We start from the raw sequence: 26,250 nt of genomic DNA on the forward strand, positions 1-26,250 counted from the left end.
CATCAACAGTGAATTACAAAACTTCATTAATAAACTAACATCTTTGCTCGTTAGTTTACCTGGCTGACATAGTGCAGCAGTATCCCTGCAAGTACTATGCTGCAGAGAAGGATAAATATATAGATGCAGATTTATTATTTTTTTTTACCTGGAAGTATAAAAAGCATGTGTTTTGATAAGAGAATATGTTATTCAGAGATTGAATTTTTAATGTAATCATATTTATTACATGTCAATTAAAGATACAGTAATGAAAATCACAATTACTACATCATATAACAATCAAGTGCTCCTGAAATAATTTTTGCAAGCATAAGTTATTTGTAGGATTTAACAGAAATCCAAAAGAACATGGAAAACAAGTCTATTGAATACTTTATATGCAGAAAAATTGAGTCAGCGATCTGAAGTTCTTGTAAGAAAAATTAAAAGAAAAGCTACTTTCCCAAAAAACTTGTGTGAATGAGTAGGGATAGCTGCTTGCATGAGCATGTCTCTTCACCTGTGCATGTGTATACCAGTATGCTTACGTTATTTGTTCCATTTCCAGCCTATTCTAAATATTAGTTCAAAATATGATTCATAATAGTAATCTTGCTCTGATTTTTTGCTGGTGTCTAGGCCTTGTGTCTTATGTCAGAAAGGAATAGAGTGCTTTAGCTTTTTCACTGTGTTTTAATGTTCTACATCTGCAGTCCCTCCCATATGATGAAGAATAGGATTCTAATATGGTACTGTAGAGTGTAAAATTTAGAGACAGATAAAATTCTGAGGTATTTTTCAAAGTTTGTGAACAGTACACTGCAATTGAGAAGGATGAAAATTACACATCTGATTTGTACACCTGCTAGTAGAAGTCAACAGATTAATTCTGAAATCTTGTTTTATTCTTTGTTTGGTTTTAGTTCAGGTGAAAACCTTCATAGTGTAGAATCATAGATTCTAGTGATTTCATAACTTTCTGGTTTTCAAAAAGGGTATTTTGTTGTTTTTTTTTTGTTTTTTTTTTTTTGTTTTTTTGTTTGTTTTGGGGGGTTTGTTTTTTTTTTCAAGGAAATACAGGAATGAGTAATTTAATGCCATTTGAAATACATAACATTAAATACAAGGTTTTTAGTCGGTCCAGCTGGCTGCAGATCAAGAATACCAGACAAAACTCGGCCAACTCTTCCATAAACGATCTCTTTCTCTTGTGGGTAATCAAGCTTGCCTGCTCAGTTGTGCAATAGGCTTGCCTCTGAAAATCAAGGTTTCTTTTCCAAAGAAATTATGATCATCCCTGACATAAGAGTGTCAGGGAGGAGCAAGACTAGCGGTACCCTGATGGCTCTAACAAGGGGCCACTTGGAGTGGTATGTTCCCCCCTTTCCTTAACTATAGGGGACCCCAGTGACACTAATGAGCATCTGCTCTGGTCTGGAAACCAGCAGATTCTTTGAAAAGGTGCACTTACAGGGAAGATAGGAATGATTCAATCCCCCTGAGGATATTAAAAGAGCAAAAATTTAGTTTTTGTATGCTAACTATTTCTGTACAAAATTTTTGCTGTAAAAGTTAGAATAGATTTTACTCTTAACAGCACATACTTCTTAAAAGGTATCTCTACCCAGCTGAAAGAGATATGTGAGAAAAGGGGCTACACATTAGGAAGAAAAGTGTGTGTATGTGATGTAAAACGGAGGCTGCAAGAGGTGGGCAACAGCACACTCAGAGAAATGCAGGGTTTAAAAAAAACAAGTGAGTGAAGGGTATGTGTTTCAATTGCTTTACCATGCCCTGATAAGACAAAATGAATGCATTAAATCCAAACTTAAATAGTGTTGTACTCCTTAAATAGTTTCTTTGTTCGAGTAGGTTAAAATCACTGTAAGGTACTGATAATATGGGGATAAAACTGTTGCAATCTTAAAAAAAAAAAAGCAGGGGCAAGGTGTACTTTCCTACTTTTTAGAAATGTTTAGAAACATTGGGGGTTTAATACTTAATTTAGGATTAATTCAAGTATCCTTCATTCTGGGAAGAGTTACAATGTTTTCTGTTCTAAACATATGAATATATTCAAATTTAACTAGCTTTTTTATCACACCAGTGAGCATACAAATTAAAAGAAATATTGTTTTTCCCAGTTCATGACCTAAAGTATTTCCTCTTTGTGTGGAGACATGTTAAAAATAAAATCCCCAGACAAATAACACCTCAAGTTTGACCTACTGTATATGTGATACGTTCCTGAATTGCCCAATGCAAATATCTTAAGACAGAAATTAAGATAGTAAGAACCCAAGTTTTGACTTCACAATGGTAAAGGTATTTATATTTTTGCATTCTAATTCGGAAGGTAAGTAGGTGTCAGTGAGGAAAAATGTGAAAGACTGGATGCAAAGGAAACACTGTGTTTTCAAAAGAAAACAAATTAATTGCTAATATCTTCCTGGCTTTAGATCATATCACACTTGAGTAATAAAATCTCAGAATATACACACAAGAGATACAAAAAAGACAAATAGGTTATAAAGCTCTCTGAACTTTATTAGATAATATCAAGGGTAAAATTGTGAACACAAATTAATCTTCTGATAATATTTATTTAGTCTGTTGTATTGGGTTTCCAACTCAAGATTAGCTTTTTTTATTTGTATGTGTTAAATTTTTGGTGTTATGCTTAGGCTTTCATGTATACAATTTAATAGAGCCCCAGCCAAACAGAAGGTGATTATTGTGTTATTGAGTAAATTGTGAAAGTAGAAATTATAGTTGAAGTGTTAAAACTTCTTATGACAAGGTTGATGTCAACAGCAGTCAGAACCACAAACCGTTGCTATGACTTCTGAACAGAATAGCTAAATTCCATAGTGATAATATTATTGGTTTCTGAAAGAGGTGTTTGCCTGCAAAGCCAGCCTGTTGTCTCAAGCCTGAATATCACTTTGAGCAATGTTTTGTCACTTCTGCATTTCAGCAGATTCTCCAGCATTATCAATCTGTTACATGCTGAGCAAGTTTATACTTTTTTTTGGCAGGAAAGTCAAGCTGTTTGCTTGGGGGAAATGTCAGATGCTTCTTTGTCATCATGTAAAATGCCTGTTATCTGTCTGCTTTGAAAAAAAACCAAACATAAACCAAGCAAACTAAAAAATCTCACTTATTCACTGCCACTCATTTTGTTGTAGTGTGGCAATTAATTTTTGGGTTTTAAGTCAAGTGTACAGTTTAGAATGATTAAACTTTCCAGTGGTGTATTTCCAAGCAAAACTAATAAACACACAGTTAAGGGACTGTGTGGCAGGCTAGTTTTGGTAGCAGTACCGGCCCGCTCTGGATGGGTAAGGTGGCTACAATCCCACCCACCATGGCAAACATAGCCCTATGCCATGAAGGAGGTCATATCTCCTTTGTTAGCAGACACTTATTTGATCCATTGGGTTTTCTGCACCCATGCAAATTAGAAAAAATAACTCTTCTGACATTTTCAAATTTCAGACATCAATTTAACATCAGTTAAATTGAAGATACATGGAGTTTCAATGAATCATTTGGGACACTATGTTTTCAGTTTGAAAAGAATTGAAACTCAACCCATTCTACTGATTGTTTTGGTGTTTTGAGGTTAATATTCTCTCAGGGTCATTCTAAATTCAGTTCAGGTTCATCAGGAGGTCCTGCAAATTCATAAGCTTTGTCAGCAACCCAATCCAAAATATCATGTTGTAATAAGAAATGAAATACACAGTTTTCCTGGGTTTGGCCTTTGCTAAGTATGCTGTTCATAACTCTGCCATGGACTAACAGATTTGTATGTCTGTTTTTCTAAGAGTTAGTTAACTAACCTTCATCACCTCTGTCTACACATAAAGACCATGTACACCATGTTTTATATGACTATTTTTCTCTGCATTTCCTTTAATCCTAGCAGGAATAATTTAATTCATGTTTTGCAATGTCTTTGAAGCAGTCTATAAAAAAACCTGCTTATAGAATCTAACTAACTAGAGAAGTCACTGTATAGCCTGAAATACAGTTTATTGACTACCAAAAAAAGGCTGATTTGAGCATTTATATTCCCTGCTTCTTGGACACAGTAAATTAATTATAAGATCTTTGTTTCCATTTCTTGAGAAGCATGTATAAAAATATTTTAAGTGAGTTAATGGGACTTCCTATTTTCTAACTTCCTATTATGAAAATCCACATAGGAACCAGTGGGGTTTTTCATATTCCTGATCTTTGAGGAAAGTTGTTTCACTGCTAACTTTTGTGTTAACTCTCTATGAAAAAGGGAAAAGAGGGGAGGAATTCCTTGAAATTTAGTCCATCTAACTGAAGGTCTTGCTTTGAGTTGCTGTTTTGAGGACCTTCTCTGTCTCCAATTGCTTCAGATGGAGTATAGGGAAATAAACTTCATAAACTAGGTGTTTCAGACTGCTGTGTGAATACCCCCCATCTTTCTGTCTTTCCTGTCAGAGGATCTGCGATTTTATGTTTACTATAATATTACTGTATCTCATGTATTCTCAAGAATTTCCAACCAAGACACAAATGTCTTCTCAGAAATTGCAAAACATGGGTTATTCTGATGAGTTCCACCAGGAAAAGTAGTTGTGGTTATCCTCAGCTGGAGAATGGCTTCTTTGAGCTTCCTTTTCTACATTTTGATCATACATTAACCTTCATTGTTTGTATTTGTGCAATCAAATTAACTTTGGGTGAATATTTGGAGGAATGGTTTGCATACTCTTTAAAGAGTATGTGTATCAAGAAAATGGTAATGATGCATTTCTGCTGAACAATTGTGCTATTTAAAATTGAATTTTGATAATGGGTGTATTTTAAATATTAATATAAAATATTTTCACAGCAGAAGTTAATGCTCGGTGAACTGATTACACAAAACAGCATTTTTCCTGAAAAAGAAAATTTTCTCCTTATTATTCACTGTACTTTCATGCCAAATTTAGAAATTGAACTTTAAGCTTACTCTTTCCAACTAATGCCATTTCAGAGTTAGCAATTATGTGTTCTGTTCTTTAGGAAATAACAGAAGATCGGGATCAATCACGACTGGATTCAATGGTGCTGTTAATTATGAAACTGGACCAGCTTGACCAGGATATTGAAAATGCTCTCAGTGCAGGCTCTTCCCCATCCAGCACCCCGACATACAAACGGAGGCATATACCTGTAAGCCAGTTTGCTTACTCTTTCTTCTTATTCTAAGTAGACTCTAGTTTTATTTCACCCTTTCGCTTATGGTCCTCATATTTTTCAGCTCCTTGGTTTCAGAACTAAAGCTCTTTTCGTAAAGAATTTGTCTTGTATTTTTTTTCTATGTATATATGTTTTGAAGGCAGTAATATTGGCATACATTGTTTCCTTCTGGCATCATCATTTCATAAATTCATTTCATAAACGAAGAGCTTCAGAGCTTCCAGATGAAAAAAGGGAGATCTACAATATTCAGAAAATCTCTCTCTAATTATCACTTACTGTAAATGCAGAGTCAGCACAAAGTCAGGATCACACCAGTCTCAGAACATATGTGTATGTCATTTGAAATTATGTAGTTAGAACTAAAAGCAAATCTGAGCTACAGGTCTTGTTTTTCTGCTAGTGGGAGAGTCCATGAGATTTTTGGCATACACACATATTAAATCCTCTGTCATTCAAAGTAAGATTCTGGCAGAAGTGTGTACTTTAGTTATTTAAATTTCTTTAATTATTTTATTTATTTAAATGTGGTAATTCTTTGCTAAGAGTAGTCTTAAGGGATACTGGGCAGTTCACAAACATGATTGATGCGTTCTTTCTTCCTGAAAAATGTTTACACATGTAACTACGAAGAACATGAAATAGCTGACCCAAGGTGTTCTCATGCAGCCTTCCTGCTAATTTCACCCACATGTGGTGCAGCTGTTTTTCAATTTAAGAAACCTGAGAAATACTGCACCAAGATGTCTAGGTGAAAATTCAGGTCATTTCTTTTTGTTAGGGGTATTTTCTTTTAAATAATGATGGGGTTTTCCTATTAAAGTCAGACTTCATTATTGCTCTATAATCAAGTGAGTGGTCTTTAGGTGAGAAAAGCTTTAAGTTTCAGTGGGTTTGGTCAGAAGAGATTATATATTACATCATTTTTAAAGGACAGAACTTAATTGCACCTTTAATAGTTAAACATTTTCCCTGTGGATACCAACATTCTTGCAGTGTCTTCTTCAGCACTGATGGTACAGGAAAGCTGAAATACGATGTACAGTGTTAACATCTGTTCTTTGTATGTCACCAATCAGTGCCAGCATTTTAGCTAATTTGTTACAGCAATAAAGAGACTTGAGACAGCCTATATAAGTAAACCTGAATGATAATCAGGGGTGGCACCTGTTTCCATGCTGTAGAGCAGCCCTCCAGAAAGAGAGCTTTCATCAAGCATGGAATATATGCTGTTTATATATACTGATTTTCTATGAATTTTTGGCCCTTTGAGTATTATGAATCAGAGGATCAAAAAGATTTGGTTTTCAGGACATTCATGCATTGAGTTCAGTCTCATACTGATTTTACAGTTAAAAAAAAAAAAGCATTTGAATATTATTCAGAAACATGGGCAATAGGGTAGGAAGTGTGGTTCTGCAGGATAACTGCTAAGCAGAAGCTTCTAAGAGTAACTGTACCTGAGCTGACTTCTACAGAGGCATTTCCATGGCTCTACTGCATTTTGCAATGCTTCCATTGCATTCCAAACCTCACTGGCAGGAAATATCTGACACAAATGCATGGTCCTACCTGGAATGCAGCTTTGTCTCCATTTCTAACCCTTTTCAGAAAACAGCACACTCGTATAGTTGGTGCAGAGGCACCTAACTGGCATCTACTGTTTCGCAGACCAGAGACTTAACCAGAATTACTGAATCAAATGGTTGCCACTTCTTTCCAGCTCAGGAGCACAACCCCGGAGACATCTCTGCCCCATATTTCATCTATTCTAGGAACCTGTTATTATGAAACTGAGTTTGTCTGCACAGAGTTGTCTAGGTTAACAGTTCAGGCTTTTTGTCTGTGTACTGTGTAGATATAGTCACACAGGCTTCACCTCAGCTAATAATCCTGACAGCATATGGCTGGTTCTACACATAGGCAGCTCTTTGCCAGATATGTGTCACAATTTATCTGCAAGCAGTATAATCTCCTGCCCTCACTCTTTGCAGTAAATCAAGCATGCGCTATATTTTTACTTCCTCGACAATAAAACATACTATATTTCTTCTTTTTATTCTCAAAAAAAGGAATGTAATCAGTGTCATTAAAAGTAAGGGCATTTTAACCAGAAATAGCATTTGGCTGATAAGTGTCTGCTAATTCCAAAACTGAGGGAGCTGTACCTCTGAATTTTATAAACTGCTGGATGGTGATGTCATTTCAGCTGTGTAATGGTTTACAGATGTTCACTGAGCTTGCAATGCTGCCAGAGACAGAAGGTGGGAGCACACAGGAAATACTGAACATCAGAGAAAAATGCCAGACTTCTGCAGCCCTGAACTGATTTCTCTTACCTTGCATTATAACATTTAGGGGAATTATACCTTTGATGTTAGTAGTGATTTATAATTTCAGAACAGCAGCTAATGCAAACCACCACATTGAAAAAGACAGCAAGTGAATGTGTACATAATGGAAAACAATAAAGGGAACTACTCTTACACAGAGAGTTAAGCATAGCTATTTAAATGAGCCTGTCTAAATACTTCCTTTATTTAGAAGAGCTAGATTTTTCTTTCATAGCCACAGTTACTAAAGAGACTTGCAACGTTTTTTTACAGGATGTTGAATCTGGTTCCGAGAGTGGAGTGGATGTTGCTTCAGTAAGTCATTCACAAACAAACTTGTCTCCAAACATCCCTGCTCCTGATGTAGCATCTCCCTGTTCAGTAGCCGGCTCTGGAGCTAAACCAAAGACTGGGGTGAGTACAAAGATTATATTTTCTTAACTTCACTCATGATATCAGATTGAAAGCAAAGATATTTCATACTATTCATTACATGATTGTACAACAGTACGTACGTGCCACCAGAGAAAAAGGACTAATAATTAGATTGTCTCAAGGTGTCATTTCAGTTGCAAGTAATCCTAGAAGTTTCACATTTAGCAACACACTATTATCAGTTGAGGTTTTATGTGAGAAAATAAATTAAAAGAGCTATTTCATTTTACTTAGAAAGAGAAGGTTTCTTGAAGTATCACTTGGAACATTTCCTAAACCTTATGGAGGTTGCAGACAGAGAAAAAGATGGCTGAATCAGGTAATCTGATCTATGACGGCCAAACCCAGTCACCCTAGTCCTTTTGAGAGGCTGAACTGCTGTGTACCGTAAGCAGAGGTATTACCCTACTGAAGGGAGAATGTCATTCTAAGGCCAAATTCAGCAAGTGGTTTCACACGCTGAAGATCAGAGGGAAGCTTTTGAGCAGGCAGACCCTTTCCTGCATATGCCAGTGCATGCTAAGTGATAAGGAAGGGTAGGTCTGAGAGCTCAAATATAGCAAGCAGCCTCCTTCTGCATGCATTCATAGCTACATACAGCTATTAGGAGCACGGTCCTTACTATTGCTATTGTCCATCTACAGAAGAATCCTTCTTTCAGCTGTCACCGTGTGTAGAAAACCTTGGATGTCCTAGAAACTTGACATACTTTCTGTTCCCTCTAACACTTGCTGTTTCCACTGCCTCAAGAGGCACAGAGATCTAGACTCTTCTAAGCTTTTCCTAGGCTGAAAAGTCTTAGCATAACTCCTTCTCCATCTGTTCACAAACTCAAACACTGCTGATAACCAGATCAGCAGAAAATCTCGGATAAAATATTAAAATATAAAGTGTGGTTAGGGTAAGTATATACGTTTATAACAAGTTTATAAAAAGTAAAATAGAGGCCAACTGTCATTTACTGCACTTCAATAATAACAAGTTAACTAATGTCTTCGATTGAGGCAGTAAAAGAAGTTCTAATAAACATTTACATTTAAGATTGTTCACTTGTACTAAAATAAATTCACTTGTAATTTATCATCAGTGCATAACTATAGCAAATAGAGAGCTCTGCACTCTGTCATTGAGCACAATGCAGCACAAATTCTCAAGTACATACGTTACACTAGAAGGTGATATCCTATTTTTCCAGATCCTGAGAAGAGCACAGACACTCTCTAAGGTATTAAATATCCCTTTTAAATTTAGGTTTCTCTACTAATATTTGAGGAACAATTAACACCTGGCTTTGCAGAGGTGTGGTTCACTTCCTTTGAAGTTAGACATTGAGTGTTAATTCACCTTAAATAAGTATTTATTTGACTTTTTCTGTGATGGATATATCGTGCTGAACATGTCTGTGAATATTCATTTATTATATCATTTTTAATGTATATGATTTTTGGAGAGATCCTTTTTTTTTTTTACTTTGTAGACTAACATTGCATATTCAAAAAATGTCTGCTGATGTGTAGGTTGTAGGGATACGACAGAGAGTCCCCTGTTTTTTTTAAATTTCAATGAGTGAAGTTAAATTTTCTCCAAAATCAACTCTCTCAAAGTTTTGCAGGCTGCAACTTACCACATTCTGTAGTGAGACTTGGTGGTGGGTTCTTATTAGTAAATATGTTCAGACAAAGACCGTATTTTCATTTCCAGCATAATAGGCTGGGAAAGTACAAAAAAAAAATGTAGGTGATTTTTGCTTGAGCCTAGATCTCCTGCAGGTTGCGAAAACAAGATCCTCATTTTTTTATTCCTTTTGGCTTTGGGCATCCAGATTGTTTTGGCTTTGATAGTGTGCCCTTCTGATCCACAGACTAAGTGCTGATGTGTGCTGTGGCTTTGGCTGCGCAAAACTTGCTGCCTCCTTACCTGCAGTCAAATTTTATTTAACAGAAGTTTTCTTGGCGCACATTGGGAAAATATATACCTTGATTCTTACCCTTGCTTATCTCTACGCCTGTTGTTCCTCTGCTCTGCGTGGCTAGATAGCCTGCTGCTGGTTGCTTGACTGCAAACCTATACTAGTAGAAAAAAAGTTCCCTTACTCTTGCCATGTTTAGCTTTGGGCTCTACCCAGGATGAATTTTTAAAAATGGTATACTGAATGGCATGTCCTTGAAACACTGCCCAGAACAGACATTGGGGATGACTCTGTGCAGTTGATTTCAATGTAATCTGTGAAAATCCTCAATGTAGTGTCCTTTCTGTAAAGGAGACTTCTCATAGTTTCTGGGTTTTTTTGTCTGAGTAGGTGGTGTGGGAATAAATTTATTCTCCACAGGAAACTCAGAAAAATACTTTTTAATGGTGATGGACTGTTTCAAAGATTTTACTTCCTTTTTGATGTTTACCCCTGCAGATTTCAAAGATTTCAAATGCTTAGTCTCCAAGGACAACTTATTGTGTTTATTAATATAATAATTATTAATAATGTTTATTAATAAAATCTAAACAGGAGTACATCAACAATTATATTTAAAATTCAGTATCAATTATACTTACCACATTAGGAGTAGATATCAAAGGTGACATTAAAGAAAAATGGGGGGTTGTTTTTGCATACACAAGTTATTCAACATTTAATAAAAATTCACTTATGGATAGTCAAATTTAGTCTTGTCAGTGTGAATGCCAATGTAAAGTGCATGTGTGCGCACAGAGTACTCCTTACTGAATACAGTCATGACAAGCATTATAGGGTGCAGCATGAAAGACTTTGTTATCCAGATGTACATGGTGTTTTGGGTTTATGAAAAGTATACAGTTGAATAACCTTCATCCTGAATTTAGGATGCTGCTGTTATATTTCATGGTCAGGGTGAAATAGCATGATGTGATCAATAGAGTGTTTGGTTCAAAGTATAACAATTGACTCAAAATGTATGTGTTTGGCAAAGTACACAAAAAGAAAATCCTTGTGAAATAAGGATTCACATGATTGAACAGGTATATTTCCCCACACAGTTTAGGATTGGAGAGTAAGAATTGGTTTTGGCATCTTTATATTACTTATGTTTACAGAATAAAGAATATTCTTGCTTCTGTAATTAACACATTTCTATGTTCTGGCTTTTATTCACCAGTCTCCAAAATAGACAAATGATTTTTTGATATTAACACTTGAGGATATACATTTGGCAAGCATTAATCACATGAGAATTGAAATCAGCTTAAAAAAAAAAATGAAATCAACAGGCTTTTGCTGCAGTGGCCATTAGAAACACTGGAAAATGAAAGTGTCTGGACTGGATTTGGAAAGCAAAGAATGTAAATACCCTACATGTCTTACCTTCTACAAAGTAATGCCACACATCTGAACACTTAAAACACACTGTTCAACAGCAAGGACTAGAAAGGATTTGGTTTTAAATTTGGCTTGATTGTTGCAAAACCAAAATGTGGCTACAGAATTTAAAATATATTTTAATAACAAAAGGTAAGTTATGGTAGCCTTTTCCAGCGCCCAGTTAAAAGCTAACTAATTAAGGAAAGCCTGAATATATTAGCATTGTCTTGTCTTTTTTTTTTTTCCTAAATATAAATAATTGGCTAACAGACAACAGCTAAGGCCTCAAAGCTGTGGCCAAACTCTTGTCCTTGAACATCTGCTCTGCAAAGCCTATCTATTTTTTGCTAAGGTGAAAAAAAGCAGCTGTGATTATTTTCTAATGCTTTTCTTGGCCATTCCATCCCTCTTGCTTCAACAGTGTCCAATTTAGCCTTAATCACACTGTGCAAAGGTAATCAGAAATCTGTTATCACCAGAATAGCTGTTTTCTAGAAGATTGTTTTTCAGATTAGCTGTAATGACTCATTTAAAATGCATTTGTTTGTCAAAGTGATTTTAGGCACCAGTTGTGCCTGCAAGTACAAAATGTCCTGGTCTTGCTGCACACTAGAATGGGATTCAGGTGTAGCTACTGATTTCAATGAATCCCCGGATGAGATCAGGAGTCCACTTTCACAAATCTTGTTACTGGGTTGGAACAAAAGCTTGTATTATTTAGACGACCGTTTTGCAGACTGTTCATTTGTGTGTAATAAAATAATTTACCCATTCACATACACTTTTGATTCATATTAGGTTTTAAAATTTCAGCTATTTAGAGAAAGCCAAATCATTCTGTGAAGAATAAATTATAGATTTGTAGATTAAGAAATAGAGTTCAAGTTTCTTGCTGCTTTGCTTCACTGATTCTTATCTTAAAGGAAGAAGCTAAAATTTATGGTAACTACAAGGGCAGCAACTGTTTGAAATGTTTACATTTCCCACTGCATTATTTTTTATGGTAAATTCAGGGTACTATGAGGTGTGCAAACACACATAGAATACGTCAATGAATTTGTGCACAAGTTTTTCACAGTGGGTCATGCCACTTGAAATGCGATGGATTTTGGTTGCCGAATCACACCTTTATTTTATATCTACTTATTTATTTATTTAAGTCTTCATAGCACTTTTCTAAATGTTGCTGATATTACGGTGTTCATTGAATTCTTATTTTATTTATTCAGGCAAAACTGGAGGTTATTCTGGTAAGCTTTATGGAGAAAGACTCTCACTCTGCAACATTAATTAAAATATTGTTTCTTTAAACTAGAGAATTTTTGCAAGCAGAAGATGCCAAGAGACCTCAGCATCTGACCATGTTAAGTTAGTGTTGCCTTCCATACCTATGCTTAAAAAAAAAAACAAACAATTTGTTTTAGAAGACAGGGTAAGGCAATCAGTTCCAAAAGTAAATTTTAACGCAATCACATTTTCATTTGAATTTTTCCAGCCTGTTATTTCACCCTACAAAGGCATTCTTTTAAGATGTAACTTACCATGAAGCCATATTTGCCAGTCATGTAGGAGAGAACAGGAGGATTACACCATGTTTCTTACATGAACCTGTCAAAATTTTCATATCGGTCTGGCTTGTTCCCCAAAGGGATCTGCATCCTGTTTTCATATAACTTCTTATGTTATTCCCAATTGTATTTCACTTTTTCTCATGTAAAAGAAGCAGCAAAATGCAGAGGTGCTTTTTGTTCTATAAAGTCTTTTAAGCACCATAAATCTCAAAGGTGAGCACTTTTTTTTTGCAATGAAAGCCACTCCTAGAATTTGAACTAAAATCCAAATCCAGTTATGAAATCTTTGACAGTCCTGCTGTGGTGAGGGACAGCCCCTCTCTTTCTGTCCCTCGGTATTGATTCATGAGTGACCCCAAAGTGTATGGAAATTCACTGCACAATGAGATGTTTGTCATCATGTATAGCTGCAGTATGACCCAGGAAATACATGTATTAAGCTGTCCACTTTTGTTCCAAGTTTGATCCTAACAACATATTGGGAATATAAATAAATACCCAACTTGTGAAGTGCTAAGCATGAAGAATTCTGAGTCTTTTGAGATGCCACACTGTACATTAACATTTGTTTCTTCTTGTAATTCATTTAGAGCAGCTATGTTTATAAACAGGTTTTTTTCTCATATTTTCCTCCTTTCTATAGAGCTGCTGACACAGTCTTCAACACTGTATTAGTCTGGTTATGTACAATTACATTGCTAATTGTACTATTTCTAATGGGAAGTACATTTTTTCACAGTATGCTGCCATCTGCTGCCTCGTTCTTTCAAGTGAAGGGCACTAGGCAGGGAACATCAAGCACTCACACCACATCAGGCAGTCCTAGCAATTAAAACATTTTATAATTGAACACATAGACTTTTATTTTTACAAAAAAGAATAAAAAGGAAAAAGGAAACAGCTTTTCATCTTGTAAAGATGTATTCTAAGTATTTATAAGATATGATAGACTAAAGGTTGACATTTTTCTTTGGGAATGAAGTTTTAATGGAAATTATATCAGATGAGATTACTTTCAGAAATGTTAAAAATTTTAAACTTAGTACTAAAAAGAACTGATTTTACAGTAATATAAGAAAAATTCAGTTCTTCATGGTTTTAAGATGTTTGGGAGATTTTTAGATTAATCTCTTGAACTATTACTTTCACATTAGGAATTCCTAATTTTATATTTGCGCATGCAAAAAATTTTTTGTACATTAAGTGCTGGTATTCAGAAAAATCATATCTTATTTTCAGTCAGCTGCATAATTACTGACAGAACATAACATCACAACTGAATGTGTACCACTATAGGAGGCACGTGGGCTCGGGAGCATTAAGCCTATTATACTGGAGTGTTATGGTTCATCTTGACATGTTGCTTATTGCTTCAAGTGGATCCAACTGGGATGAAAAAATACTGAATATTGCTCATCCTCCCCTGGAAGATAGTCTCTGTTTTGCAAAATACAGAGTGATTTTAATTTTTCTCATTTTGTTCAAGCATTTTGTGTTTCAGAATAGGAAACACCTTCTCCCCTGTGAGTAAAATTCACAATAAGCTTGTAATCACACATGACATTTCTGTCTTCAGGTAGTTCAGTAGAAAAGTGTGAGCAAGGGTGTATTTACATTTAAAGGTATCATGCTTGAACGTGTTACAGTCTAACATGTTATGGTTTTGTCTGCCTATAGTCTAAGAGTCTGAGAGTCAAAATTCTTCAAGAACACCTCAGACCTGTAAACACATCTTGCATCTTTTCTACATGAGCAAAAAAGGCTGAGTTAGTTAATATTTTAGGGAATATTACTGTGATAGGGAATCCAAAAACTGCAGTCCAGGCATCTCTGCATTTGGTCCTGGGCAAGACGATTCCCAAACCTTTCAGAAAGGAGGGGAAACCCATGCTTTGCACTACTATTTCTTTGCTGCAGGTCAGACTTACCAATACCTGGAATCAAATCTGTTATGTTCTTGCACATCAACACTGTGTTTATCAGTACTGCCATGTTTGAGAAATGGAAATTGAAATCTGTAACTGGAGGAATTTTATTGTGTTGTTCTCAGAACCAATATCCTTCTATGTAGCTTAAATTTAAATACTCCAAGCTTAATAGCTAGAAATAATCTATGTTGTTAAACAATCATGAACAGATGCAAAGAGAGCTTTCAAGGTTCACTGAGAACAAACCATGTGAATGTCAATTATATGAACCATACGAATCATTGGCCTCAGTTTAGTTTGCTTATTCAAACCTCATTCTGCAATTAGTTAAATGCATTTTCTCACAGAATTTAAATCTGTTTAAATCAACAAGACTGCATGTAAGAAGTGTCACATGTATGCATAGGTGGATACGTTTTTTTCAGATTTAAGGTTTTGTGTCATAGCTAAAAATTTTAATGATCTGAATGAATTACCACTAGGACACAGAATACTCCTCCCAATGCCATGTGCTTGGTATCTTAAAAAATACATGCAGAAAAATCATAAGTAATTTTTTCCAAGCATCAAAAAGCCTGCCCTCTTGCCTACTATGACTACATTCAAAAAGTTGACTCATGCTCCATTGGTAAATCAGTAATGGTTATGTAGACACCACAGGGCAGCCTGAACTTGTATTCAGGCTCATGATATAAATGAGAGCCATACATCCTCCAGTTCAAAACAAATGTGTGATGCTCATGAGAATTGATGGTGCCCCATCTTACAAAAGTCAAGAAGCCCTATTCTATGTGAGTTATTTGACTGCGACAATTTACCAGTAAGATAACATTGTGACTTTAGCCCTGCCAAGTACTGTGGTTTAAAAAAACATGACAGGCTTCAGCATAAAAATACAATAGGCTGAATTTCAACAAAGAAAGTGTCTGGAATACAGGAATATCATAAAAGTTGGAATGTGAAATACAAGAGTTCAGGCTGACTTTCTAAATTGCTGTAAAGCTGCTGGAGAAAGACATTTTCTATTTAGTTTATGAATAGGGAAGTTCTGGAAAAACATATAAAGAATTAATCACTCTAAATATTTCTTTTTTTATTTCAGTACTTTTTCTAAACTAATGACCATGATAGCCAAAGAACCCCACCTCATTAACTTATAATTCTCCCTCTGATTTACTGCTATGCATCCTAGGATTATCCAGGGAGCATCTGAGGTTTGTTCTAGGAATGAGCTAGACATTAGCAAAAATTGTGAAGTTTAAATATTACTTTTAGGTAAATTTACCACTATTTTTATTAAGATATAAACTTTTTTTATTAAAAAATAAATAAATAATACAGTTTAAGTGTTTTAAAAAGCATTTGTGGCCATGGACCCTTTTTCTGAATAACATAATTTAGGCCTAGGTACTTGAAAAATGGCATTAATGAAGATTCATGTGACAAATTGCTGACTTGCATTTTGGAGGAATGACTGTTCTGTGTAGAATCATAGATTTGTAGAATCATAGAATCATAGAACAGTTAGGGTTGGAAAGGACCTTAAGATCATCGAGTTCCAACCCCTCTGCCATGGGCAGGGACACCCCACACTAAACCATGTCACCCAAGGCTCGGTCCAGCCTGGCCTTGAACACCACCAGGGATGGAGCATTCACAGCTTCCTTGGGCAACCCATTTCAGTGCCTCACCACCCTTACAGGAAAGAACTTCTTCCTTATATCCAATCAAAACTTCCCCTGTTTAAGTTTTAACCCGTTACCCCTTGTCCTGTCACTACAGTCCCTAATGAAGAGTCCCTCCCCAGCATCCTTATAGGCCCCCTTCAGATACTGGAAGGCTGCTATGATGTCTCCACGCAGCCTTCTCTTCTCCAGGCTGAACAGCCACAACTTAGCCTATCTTCACACAGGAGGTGCTCCAGTCCCCTGATCATCCTCGTGGCCCTCCTATGGACTTGTTCCAACAGTTCCATGTCCTTTTTATGTTGATGACACCAGAACTGCATGCAATACTCCAAGTGAGGTCTCACGAGAGCAGAGTACAGGGGCAAGATCACCTCCTTCAACCTGCTGGTCACACTCCTTTTGATGCAGCCTAGGATACGGTTAGCTTTCTGGGCTGCAAAAATATAATACCTAATAAAAAGATTGTGATGCATAAATAAATCAGTTTTAACTGGTTGTTACTCTATTTATTCAGCTGAGATTTAGTAACGACATATTAGGACTTTGATAACCAGATATTTTGACTGAAAATAAGTGTAAGTTATCATTTTTAAGTCAATTATTGACTACTGTGCTTTTCTTAAACTGTTGTTTATATTGTGAAAGTAAAGAAATATGCAGATATCAATTTGCAACTGGAAAAATGTTGGTTTATCTACTATCCATGGATAATATAACCTTAGTTATTTGCACCCCTTTCAATCAAATAGAATTCTCTCACCATGACACACTTATTGCCAGGCATCTTGTCTTCCTCCAGTGGTTTGTGGACATGCATATGCTGTCTTATTTACTAGCATCTTCTAAGTGAAAATTATAAATGACTTCTACAAGCTATTTGCAATTTGTGTTAGGTTAAAGGGTTGGCTTAAATATTATGGTGATGGAAACAGTGGGTGGACATTGACATTCCCTTAGTTTAAGTCAAACAGCCTGAAGACCTTTCAAATCATAGCAAATAGCAAATTTTAGGTGACCTGGCATTAAATATTCTGTTTTATCAGGCATAGGCTGAATTTGCTGACTGGTGGTGTTGAGGATTCAGCCTGCGTTATTAGCTATAAATCTGTAAAGGGAGCAAGCAAATTTATACTTTGTGTAAGCTTACGTGTATTTACATTTAAAAAAAAAAGTTAAAGCTTATCTAAAAATGTTGTTCTTCATATGCAGATCTTCCTTTCATATGAAATCAGTAGGAGAAAGCTTAGTTTCTCTAGCCGTTCAGAAATGGATGACAGGATATGACTGTATTTTAATTTAAACAACTCTGATATGAACCTGGTTGAGTCTGAACTTTTGAGAGTTTGCTGGGCTTTGTTTTTCATAGCAGTATGTTCTGAATGCCAGACACTATATGAAACGTTCCCATTTGTTCTTCCTCTTCATTGCCTGATAAGTTTAGTGCAAGTCTCTTCTGTGCTCTTCCATATGGACGGAGTTGAATCTTTACCAAGTTTCCCCTTCTTTTGCTTGAAGTTACTTAAATATGTTTAACTATATGTCAGTATGAAATTTTATCTCTTTTTCAGCACCTGCCAAGAAAAGCTTACAAAACTTTTGTATCATTGTGGATTTTTTAAAAATACTTGGTATTTTTCTCTGTCAGCATGTAGTCCGTATAGTACATCAAGTCCCATACTCCACTGTCAGTCAGAAGGCCTGTGAGTGGAAAATTGCTGCAAAAGATGCAAACTCATCCTTAATGTCAGTAGGGTAAAGAATTTATTTTCCCTGAAGAAAAACAAAGTCTACTAAGCAGTATTATTAATAGAATTTGTTGTTGTTTAAATTGCTGTAATGCAGAGGTGTATACATCTGAATGGAGTTACACTAGCTTTGGTATGACCTAACACTTGCAAGAGACATCACTACAGGAGATAGTGATTGGTATAGGTGAGGTAAGTAGGAAGTAATCACTTACTACTTCTTATAAACAAAAGGCAATATTTTTTAAATATTAAATCTGGGAAATTTACTGATATTTTTTAAGGTAAATTTGTTTCAGAAAGTGCTTAGACATTTGGGGGTAAAAAGTTTATAACCCATCAGAAGAGCAGATAGAAGCTTCTGCTCATTATCATACAACCTTACTGTCAGTCATGTAATAAAATCCTAATGCAGGAGTTGCATTTGACTTGAGAGCCACAGTCCGACAACCTCTTCTTTTGGGCCTCTTGTGTGCTGTACATGCATACCCTATAACTGCCATTAGGATTGCCATGTTTTTATGCATATCCTCTGATCTACTGCAGGTCTCAGGGAGAGGAAGAGCTTCTGTTGTTCCAGTGCAACCATATATGTGCTCTGAACCATAGACAGCTGGAAATGGAGGCCCTTACATGGGCTATTTCTCTTACGTGGAAGCTATTTCTCTTGCATAGAGCTTTATCTCAGTGCAACTTGTCTTAGTGATGCATGCCTCCTCTATTTCATGCCTGATAAAGCATTTCAGAGCAAGTAATAAATTCCAAACATTACTGGGAATGTCTGTTGAAAAGAAGGAATCTGAAATTTGTTAAAATTGTACTGAGAAATATTGCATGAGTTATTACATTTGTACATCTCACCACTTTTAGAATTCTGTCTGTTTGAAATTAAATAATTTGAAGATATAGTGGGGGATAAATTTTACCACATGTAGAAGACTAACATAAGGATTTTCAATTATTTAAGTCCTTAAAATAGTGCTGAAGTGCATGTTAATGTCTTGAAAAGAGCAGAGTACATTCTACAAAAAAACAAAAAACTTTTATAAACACCATGGAAACAGAAATATTCGTAGATTTGTGACTGTTTCCATTCTGTTCAGTTAATGATATCTCAAAATCTGTAGAACATAGGAAAGAGGGTTTCAGAAACAGTAGGGAATTCCCCTTGCTGGACAGTTTGAAGGAATGGAAAGATGGAGAGAGCTGTTTGCAGACTTGCTGCAAAAAGCTAGGTTGCAGATTTTCTGGGAAATGGGGCTAAGGGGCTTTAAATCTGTGAAAAAAGATTGAAGTTTTTGTCTGTAAACCAATAGGTGACAAAAGTCTGCAACTTTATTCAGCACAAAAGTGTTGCACAAGACCTTCAGCTGGAATAAACTGGTTTTAGATGTTGAATTTTTGGTTATCTTGTCATTTGCCCAGGGCAACTTCAGTTTTGGCTTTGAATAGCTTTATGAAGAAATCCATTGTTTCTCTATCAGACTCTGAGTGCTTATTACATCTTGATAGGAATTAGATGACAGGACAGAATCAGTCGAAATAAATAGCAGAGATTGAAAACCATCTTGTGACTGGGAGCCACAAGACCCTTACCTTATCCCTCAGCAATTCAAGAGAAAGAAGGAAAACTCAAAGTGGTCTGAAGTCAGAGAAAATAGTGTTATCTCAGGAGTTTATTTGTAAGGCAATGCTGGTTTAGGAGTGTGGTTGTGACCCAAGCAATACTGTTTTCTTTCTCCTTTTTTGCATGACATTCATACAAGGAGAGGCTTACAGATCACCTAGCTATCCCATGCAAATATTGCCATGCAGGCAGGTGAGATGCATTATGATTGCAACTATAGCTATCACATTTGAGCTGATAAAAAGTACCAAGAAATCTGCTTTGAGCATCCGCTGTGGTAATCTGCAAAGTAATAATAACTAATAGTGACAATTTAAACTGATTTTAAAAATGTTGCCCTGACAAAACTAAAATTTTTCTATTTATTACAGTGTTACTGTAAAACTGTTTTCAACTAATCTAATATTCATATCCAAAAGTTTGGTGCTTCATGGGACTTTGGCCCATGCTTAGATGTTATGAAATTTGAATGCCTTTTAACATAATTGTGTATATGAAAACAGGAAAGAACAGAATAATTTTAAAATAATGCTTTACTTAAAGTGGTCTCTTCCTTCTTTTTTTCCTGTTTTTTATATTTTTCCTTTTTCTTTTTTGTTTCTTCTTTCTTTTTTATCTTTTGCTCTTTTGTTTTATTTTTCTCCCCCTTTTCTTCTATTTTCTTTGACTTTTCCACCTTCCTGACTTTTATTCTGGATCTTGTTTGAAAGTCAGGACAGTTATTAACACCGAATCTTATCCACCCTGCACTAAATTACGCTTGTCTTCCCCATGGTCTGTAGCTGTCTTTCACCAGATCAGTCTCAGCAAGATCACTGGCATGGTACAGACACATCTTTGTCTATTCTTATAAGCATTTGAATTATTTTTCTTCTTACATGCAGCTGTATAGCATGTTTACCTGTGGCTTGAACAAGGTAGAAGAAATACCAGCATTTATAGCAAACATACGTTTTAGATGTTTTCCAGGCCATGAGCCGAAGACCAGTGCCTTTGGGATACAAGTACATCACTAATAATTGTTGCTCAGTCTTGTTAGTACTGAATCGAGCCTCCATAAATCTGTGTCTCCACTTGCAGCTGGTTATCTCGTTATTATTTTATTTAGTGGCTATTTTATATAACCACAAGTAGTTGTATATCCACTTGTAGTTATTTTAAGTGTGCTATCAGCTAATACCTCGGGGGAATTTGTGATGGCTGAAATAATGTGCATTTAGCTGAAGAGGGAACAGGCAAAATCTCAAGAAAAAAAAAAGCTGTATTAAAGGGGAAAGAAACAATGTAATATGTAAATATGCCTTTTGGTGAGAATTTCCTGTGTTTTATCTAAGAAAGAATTTTGGGCTTGTGCCCAAGACAAATAGTGGAGCACAGGACAAGGGGACAAAGATATAGAAGTTGAGTCAGAAAAGCAGTGACAACAGTTTAATCTGTCTACCAGTAGATGGAGAGCACGGGAAAGTGGAAGCATGCACGCTAAGAAGGAAGAAAAAAAACCTTTCATCAGCTTCTTGAAGGGATGTGAGATGAAAGAAGAAAAAAGCAAGAAAAGGAGAGAACAGATTGCAAAGTAGAGGAAATTGGAAAAACTGGATTCTAAAGAGTATAAAGGAAGTAACGACAACAAAAAAAAAAACCACTAAATTATGAGCTCCATCAAATCAGCTTGTTGGTAGTGAATAAATATCTAGATTATCTTCTTTCATGACTTGTACACAGTATTTTTTGCTCCTGAAACATGGTTTGGAAGCATGGCATGAATAGTTTGCATTACTGCAATGGAAGAAATCCATGTCTGCCTTTTCAAGCACTTTTCCAGACACAGACATGCTCTGAGTGACATCATGGAAAACCAATTCTTCTTGTCCTTCACATATGCCTTGCTCATAAGGAATTCTCTTGCCCCTGCACTCTCTCCTTGTTTCTTGTCCTTGCTCTCTGCTATGTCTCACTTTGTGCTTCCTTTCTTTCTTTCTTCCTTTTCTTTCCTTCTTTTTCTTTTTTTCTTTTTTTTCTTTTTGGTCTTCAAAGCCAGGGTGGGAACAAGGGATCTGGTTAGCTCTCTGTTTAATAGTTGAAAGAGCTTGGTTTGGGTTTTTTTTAATGCACAAAATTCCTTTCAGTGAGACATGCCACACATTCTGATCTCTCCCCTTCAGGCAGTTACGCACTATTAAATATTGGGTTGGAAATGACACGCGTCTGGAAATACAGAAATGAAACAGCCTTCCACTTTCTGCACTACACTATACAATGAAGGTGTTGTAAATTGTTAATTGAATGGCATGGGTTTCTAGTTTGTAGGGCTTTCTATAAATAGAAACTGTACATTCCAGTGTGTTGCCACTTTTTATTTTCTTCAGATTAACTACCGTACTTTGAACCTTTCTGTGTTCTAACACAGTGATTAGCAAAGCTTTTAGTTTGTCCCTTTTTATTCCCTAAAACACAGCCTGTGCTCTGAAATTTTGTTCTATTTACCTTCTTTTACTGAACCATCTTTACGGTATTTTTGTACTATCCCTATTTTAAAAGAAGAGTAAAATCCAAACAACCTATAATGATACTTGAGGTATTCCTTATATTCTACAACCCAATAAATAGTGAAATATGATTACTGTATCAAGTAATACTGCACACATTATGTAGATATTATCAGTTGACATATTACTATGCAAAACACAGAAAGGCAAACAGATTACTGCTTGAGATGGAAAGGGGGGAGATCCTTTGGTCTTCCAAAGTGATCCTAAAGTTTTGGGTTCCCACTCTGATAAGAAGACAGCATTGTCTGTATGTGAGTGGAACTAGATTGGGAAGTTAATTCATTAATTCTTCCACAATAATTTGTTAGGTGAACAAAAACACCACATGAGAGGAAGCTGGTGAGGGATCATAGGCCATTGAGACTCAAGGCTGCAACATGAAAACAATGTAAGGTTTCATTTCAGAGAAGGGAGAGGAGTAGATGACTGAATTAATCACTTAATAATCCACGATCCTGCAGAATGTTAGCACTCTCTTTACAAAACCCTCAGTCCAGCATTTTTATATTGCAGTAGTATAGACTTAGGAGGGTTAAACAGAGTTTGCGAGTATTGATGAATAAATATGAGATTAGATAAATATATGTGTCAAATGTGACTGTCCTTGAACAGGCAGGGATCACCAGTATCAGGGCCATATTGCTGAAATCGCAGCTGCACTGGGCAGGGCACGTCTCTAGGATGAAGGATCACTGCCTTCCTAAGTTTGTGTTTTACAGTGAACACGCCACTGGTTGCCCCAGAGAACAGATATAAGGACTCCCTGAAACAATACCTCAGCCTTGGCCATATTGACTACCATAAGTGGTCCACCTTGGCTTCCAATCAGGAGACTTGGAAACACACTATACATAATGCTGTTGTCTCCTTTGAGAACACACGCAGAATTAGTCTCGAGGAGAACAGATAACGTAGAAAGAATCGTGCCCCACCTATACCACCTAAGGAGACCTTTCATTGTGCTTTTTCCAACCAGATTTGCCTATCCCACGTTGGCCTTTTTAGTCATTAGCACACTTGTAGTAAGCATGCGTAAAGCCTTTCCCAAATCTTCGTTCACGAAGTCAAGCTGTGAGATAAATCTGGGATTAAATATACTGTTGCTTTACTATGTGATGAGTTTTGAAGCACCTCAGATGATTGTCAAAGATAGACAACCTTGAAAGTCTGAAGGAAATTTAAGATAATGATGTTTAAATTTCAACATTTGCTGCAATTAGCAGGTTTATCTAGAAAAAGTGAAATGAAGTATAGACCTTTCACTGAACAGCAGCAATGATTTTATTTTCTAAATAAATTTACATATTTGATTTGCTGAATGAAGAAAAAGTTGGCAATTCAGTATCTCATTGGAGAATTAGTGGGGTGATAGACATACAGCAGATAGCAAAAACGTGACAGAGAATAATACAACCAACTTTATATCCAGCTTCCAAACCATTAAAACTCAACTCCGTTGGCTCATTGGGAAACTTTGCTGCACAGTCACATGCAGTTTTTCTTATTCTTCTTTTCCTGCTTTGCCAGTACAAAAGCAGTTCAAGAAAGATCTAGTTTTGCTTTTGCCAAGGCTGAGTAATGCGTTGACATGCTTAGGGATCCCTGTAGTCTTAGGAGAGGAAAAATACTTTTTAATGGGTTTCTCACATTGTTTAGTACATCTTGTGGGTAATCTCTTGGAAATATAGAAATTGTAGGAAGGGAAAATCAGAGCACATAGACTCTATGTTAAGAAAGATTTAAGTTTCATTTTGTAAAACTTCAGAGAATCTGGGTACCTAGAAGCCATCTTGCTCTTCAGGAGGATGTGTAATTTTTCAAAATTGTTTTCTTAATTGAACCACTAATTAATAGTTTCTGAAAATTAATAGACATTTAAAAAAATTAGATATCTAAAGACAGAAGTAGATAGCTGCTGAGCTGAACAAATACAAAGGACTTCCTAGGACAATTTAGTTGAATCTGGTTTACCTTTACATCTCAAAGTATGCTGAGGTCTCAAATGTTTTAAGCTTTTCTCATTCAAAGTGAATTGTCTCTTTACAAGAAATACAGACAAGCTTAATATTTTATTTTGACTTCTGCACCCTTTTTTTATTTACTATCTACCTATGATTACCTATCACTGAAGATCTTTATTTCATTAAGTATTCCATCACAGCACCGAGGCCGCCACAATGGCAGAAAGTACACTGCCAAGGAAAAAGGAATCCAGGAAGTTATATGTTCTCCTCCTTGTACTTTTAAGGAGGAAAAACTTCTATTTCTGCCAAAGGTCTAAGTTCTTCCTTGAAAGGAAAAATCCACAGCAAATCTTTCACAAGTCTAGATAAAGAACTTTATATTAGAAGTCCTCTTTTGCAGGCAGCTTGGAGTTAATGAGAACAGACTTATAAGTGCTTTTGAAAGTGGGCTGCTCCTCTTCTTTTCCTCTTTTTTTTCTCATGTTCCAAATGTATTTTTTTTTTAAGTAGTTCTTCCCTTCATTCATCTGAATACAACAGACAGTACTAGATTCAAAGAAGAGTTTTCTCAGTTACGGATTGAAGTTTGTGTGCAAATAGGATGCAGGTAGTTTCTCTTCCCCACATGATATTTATACAAATATTCTCCTTTTTTTCCTTTTTTTTTTTTTTTTTTTTGGTGGGTCACTTGACACACCTTTGGAAAATATTTAGCTGATAGATGAGATTATTTGCCAAAGGAATTTTGAAGACTGAGAACATTTGAAGAGTGAGACCTTGAATGACTGAAACAGAACCAATCTGTCTTCTAACTTTATTCAGAATTTCACAATCCTTCCTAAACTGCAAGATAAGGGCCAAAGGCAACAAACCAGCAGGAGCCAACTCAGAATGTGCCAAAGTTCATAGAACAGTTGCTTCAGGCTGAAGTTTGTTGACCCTTAATCACTTGTGGTCATCAGTGGTTCTGCTGCAGGGCCCTGCAGAGCGTGAGTCCGATCAGATCTCCTGCTGCTGCTGTCCAGGCTACCGGTGGAGTGAAAGCTGGGATACATGAATTCCAAGGCAGCATTTCACAGGTGTCTGCCTGTCCGTGTGCTTTTGTGGACTGCCATCCTTGTGTAAAGCAGTGTTTTCTAATTCTAAATTTCTGTAATCTCTTGCAAACGGTGTAGGAGGAGTTGATCACAGCACAGGCAAAAGATTCCGTCCAGTTAGCATACATTTTATGCTTTCAGTACTCCATTTTGTCATTGACTGATATTAGTGTAAGCACATACTTGCACGTTTAAGTTTTAAATAATTTTTTCTTAAATCACAGTGATAACATTGTCGAGAAATGCCCTTTTGCTAGTAAGTCTCCTTTGACTATTTGTACTACCTTTAATGACAGCATTGCAGTGAGTATGCTAGGCTGCTGTAAGGTAATACTGTGAAAGACTATAGGGAAATAAATGACATTTCAGAATATCATCTTGCAACAATTTAAGCATGTAAGCATGCACTGACAAAAATGTGCTTCATTCTGTGACAAGTCTGTGACTTGTACAGAGTAGTAGCTAGTAACAAATATTAAGTAATTTAACAATAATGCCATTCATGATACAACAAAATCTTTAATGCATATTTTTATGGGCTTTATCATATTTGGGCAGCTCACTGATTTTTACAAAATTAATCTTTATGACAATCACAGAACTTTAGAGAATATCTCATTCCTACAAACTAAAGGCAGTTGAGTATAGTCTATCCAGTATGTAAAATACATAAAAATTATTTGAAAATTATTATATCTTCAAAGCTCCAGAAGTGTCAGTGTTTCTCATAATCTTCTTACATGTGAAAGGGGCAAAAGAGAGAGGGCATGTTGG

At 36.0% G+C, this 26,250-nt stretch overlaps 1 protein-coding gene across 2 annotated transcripts in view; it reads left to right on the forward strand.

The window, feature by feature from the left end:
- DLC1 (DLC1 Rho GTPase activating protein) overlaps positions 1-26,250 on the forward strand; it is a 228,767-nt gene that overhangs the window by 47,753 nt on the left and 154,764 nt on the right. For both annotated transcript variants that reach the window (XM_062641474.1, XM_062641550.1), the window contains 2 exons: positions 5,029-5,178; positions 7,812-7,952. In XM_062641474.1, the coding sequence (XP_062497458.1) occupies positions 5,029-5,178; positions 7,812-7,952 (291 nt within the window). The remainder of the gene's footprint in view (positions 1-5,028; positions 5,179-7,811; positions 7,953-26,250) is intronic.

The sequence above is a fragment of the Pezoporus occidentalis genome, unplaced genomic scaffold (assembly GCF_034315485.1).
Source record: "Pezoporus occidentalis ecotype Australia unplaced genomic scaffold, CSIRO_AGI_Poc_V1 ctg1, whole genome shotgun sequence".
Classification (NCBI taxonomy): Eukaryota; Metazoa; Chordata; class Aves; order Psittaciformes; family Psittacidae; genus Pezoporus; species Pezoporus occidentalis.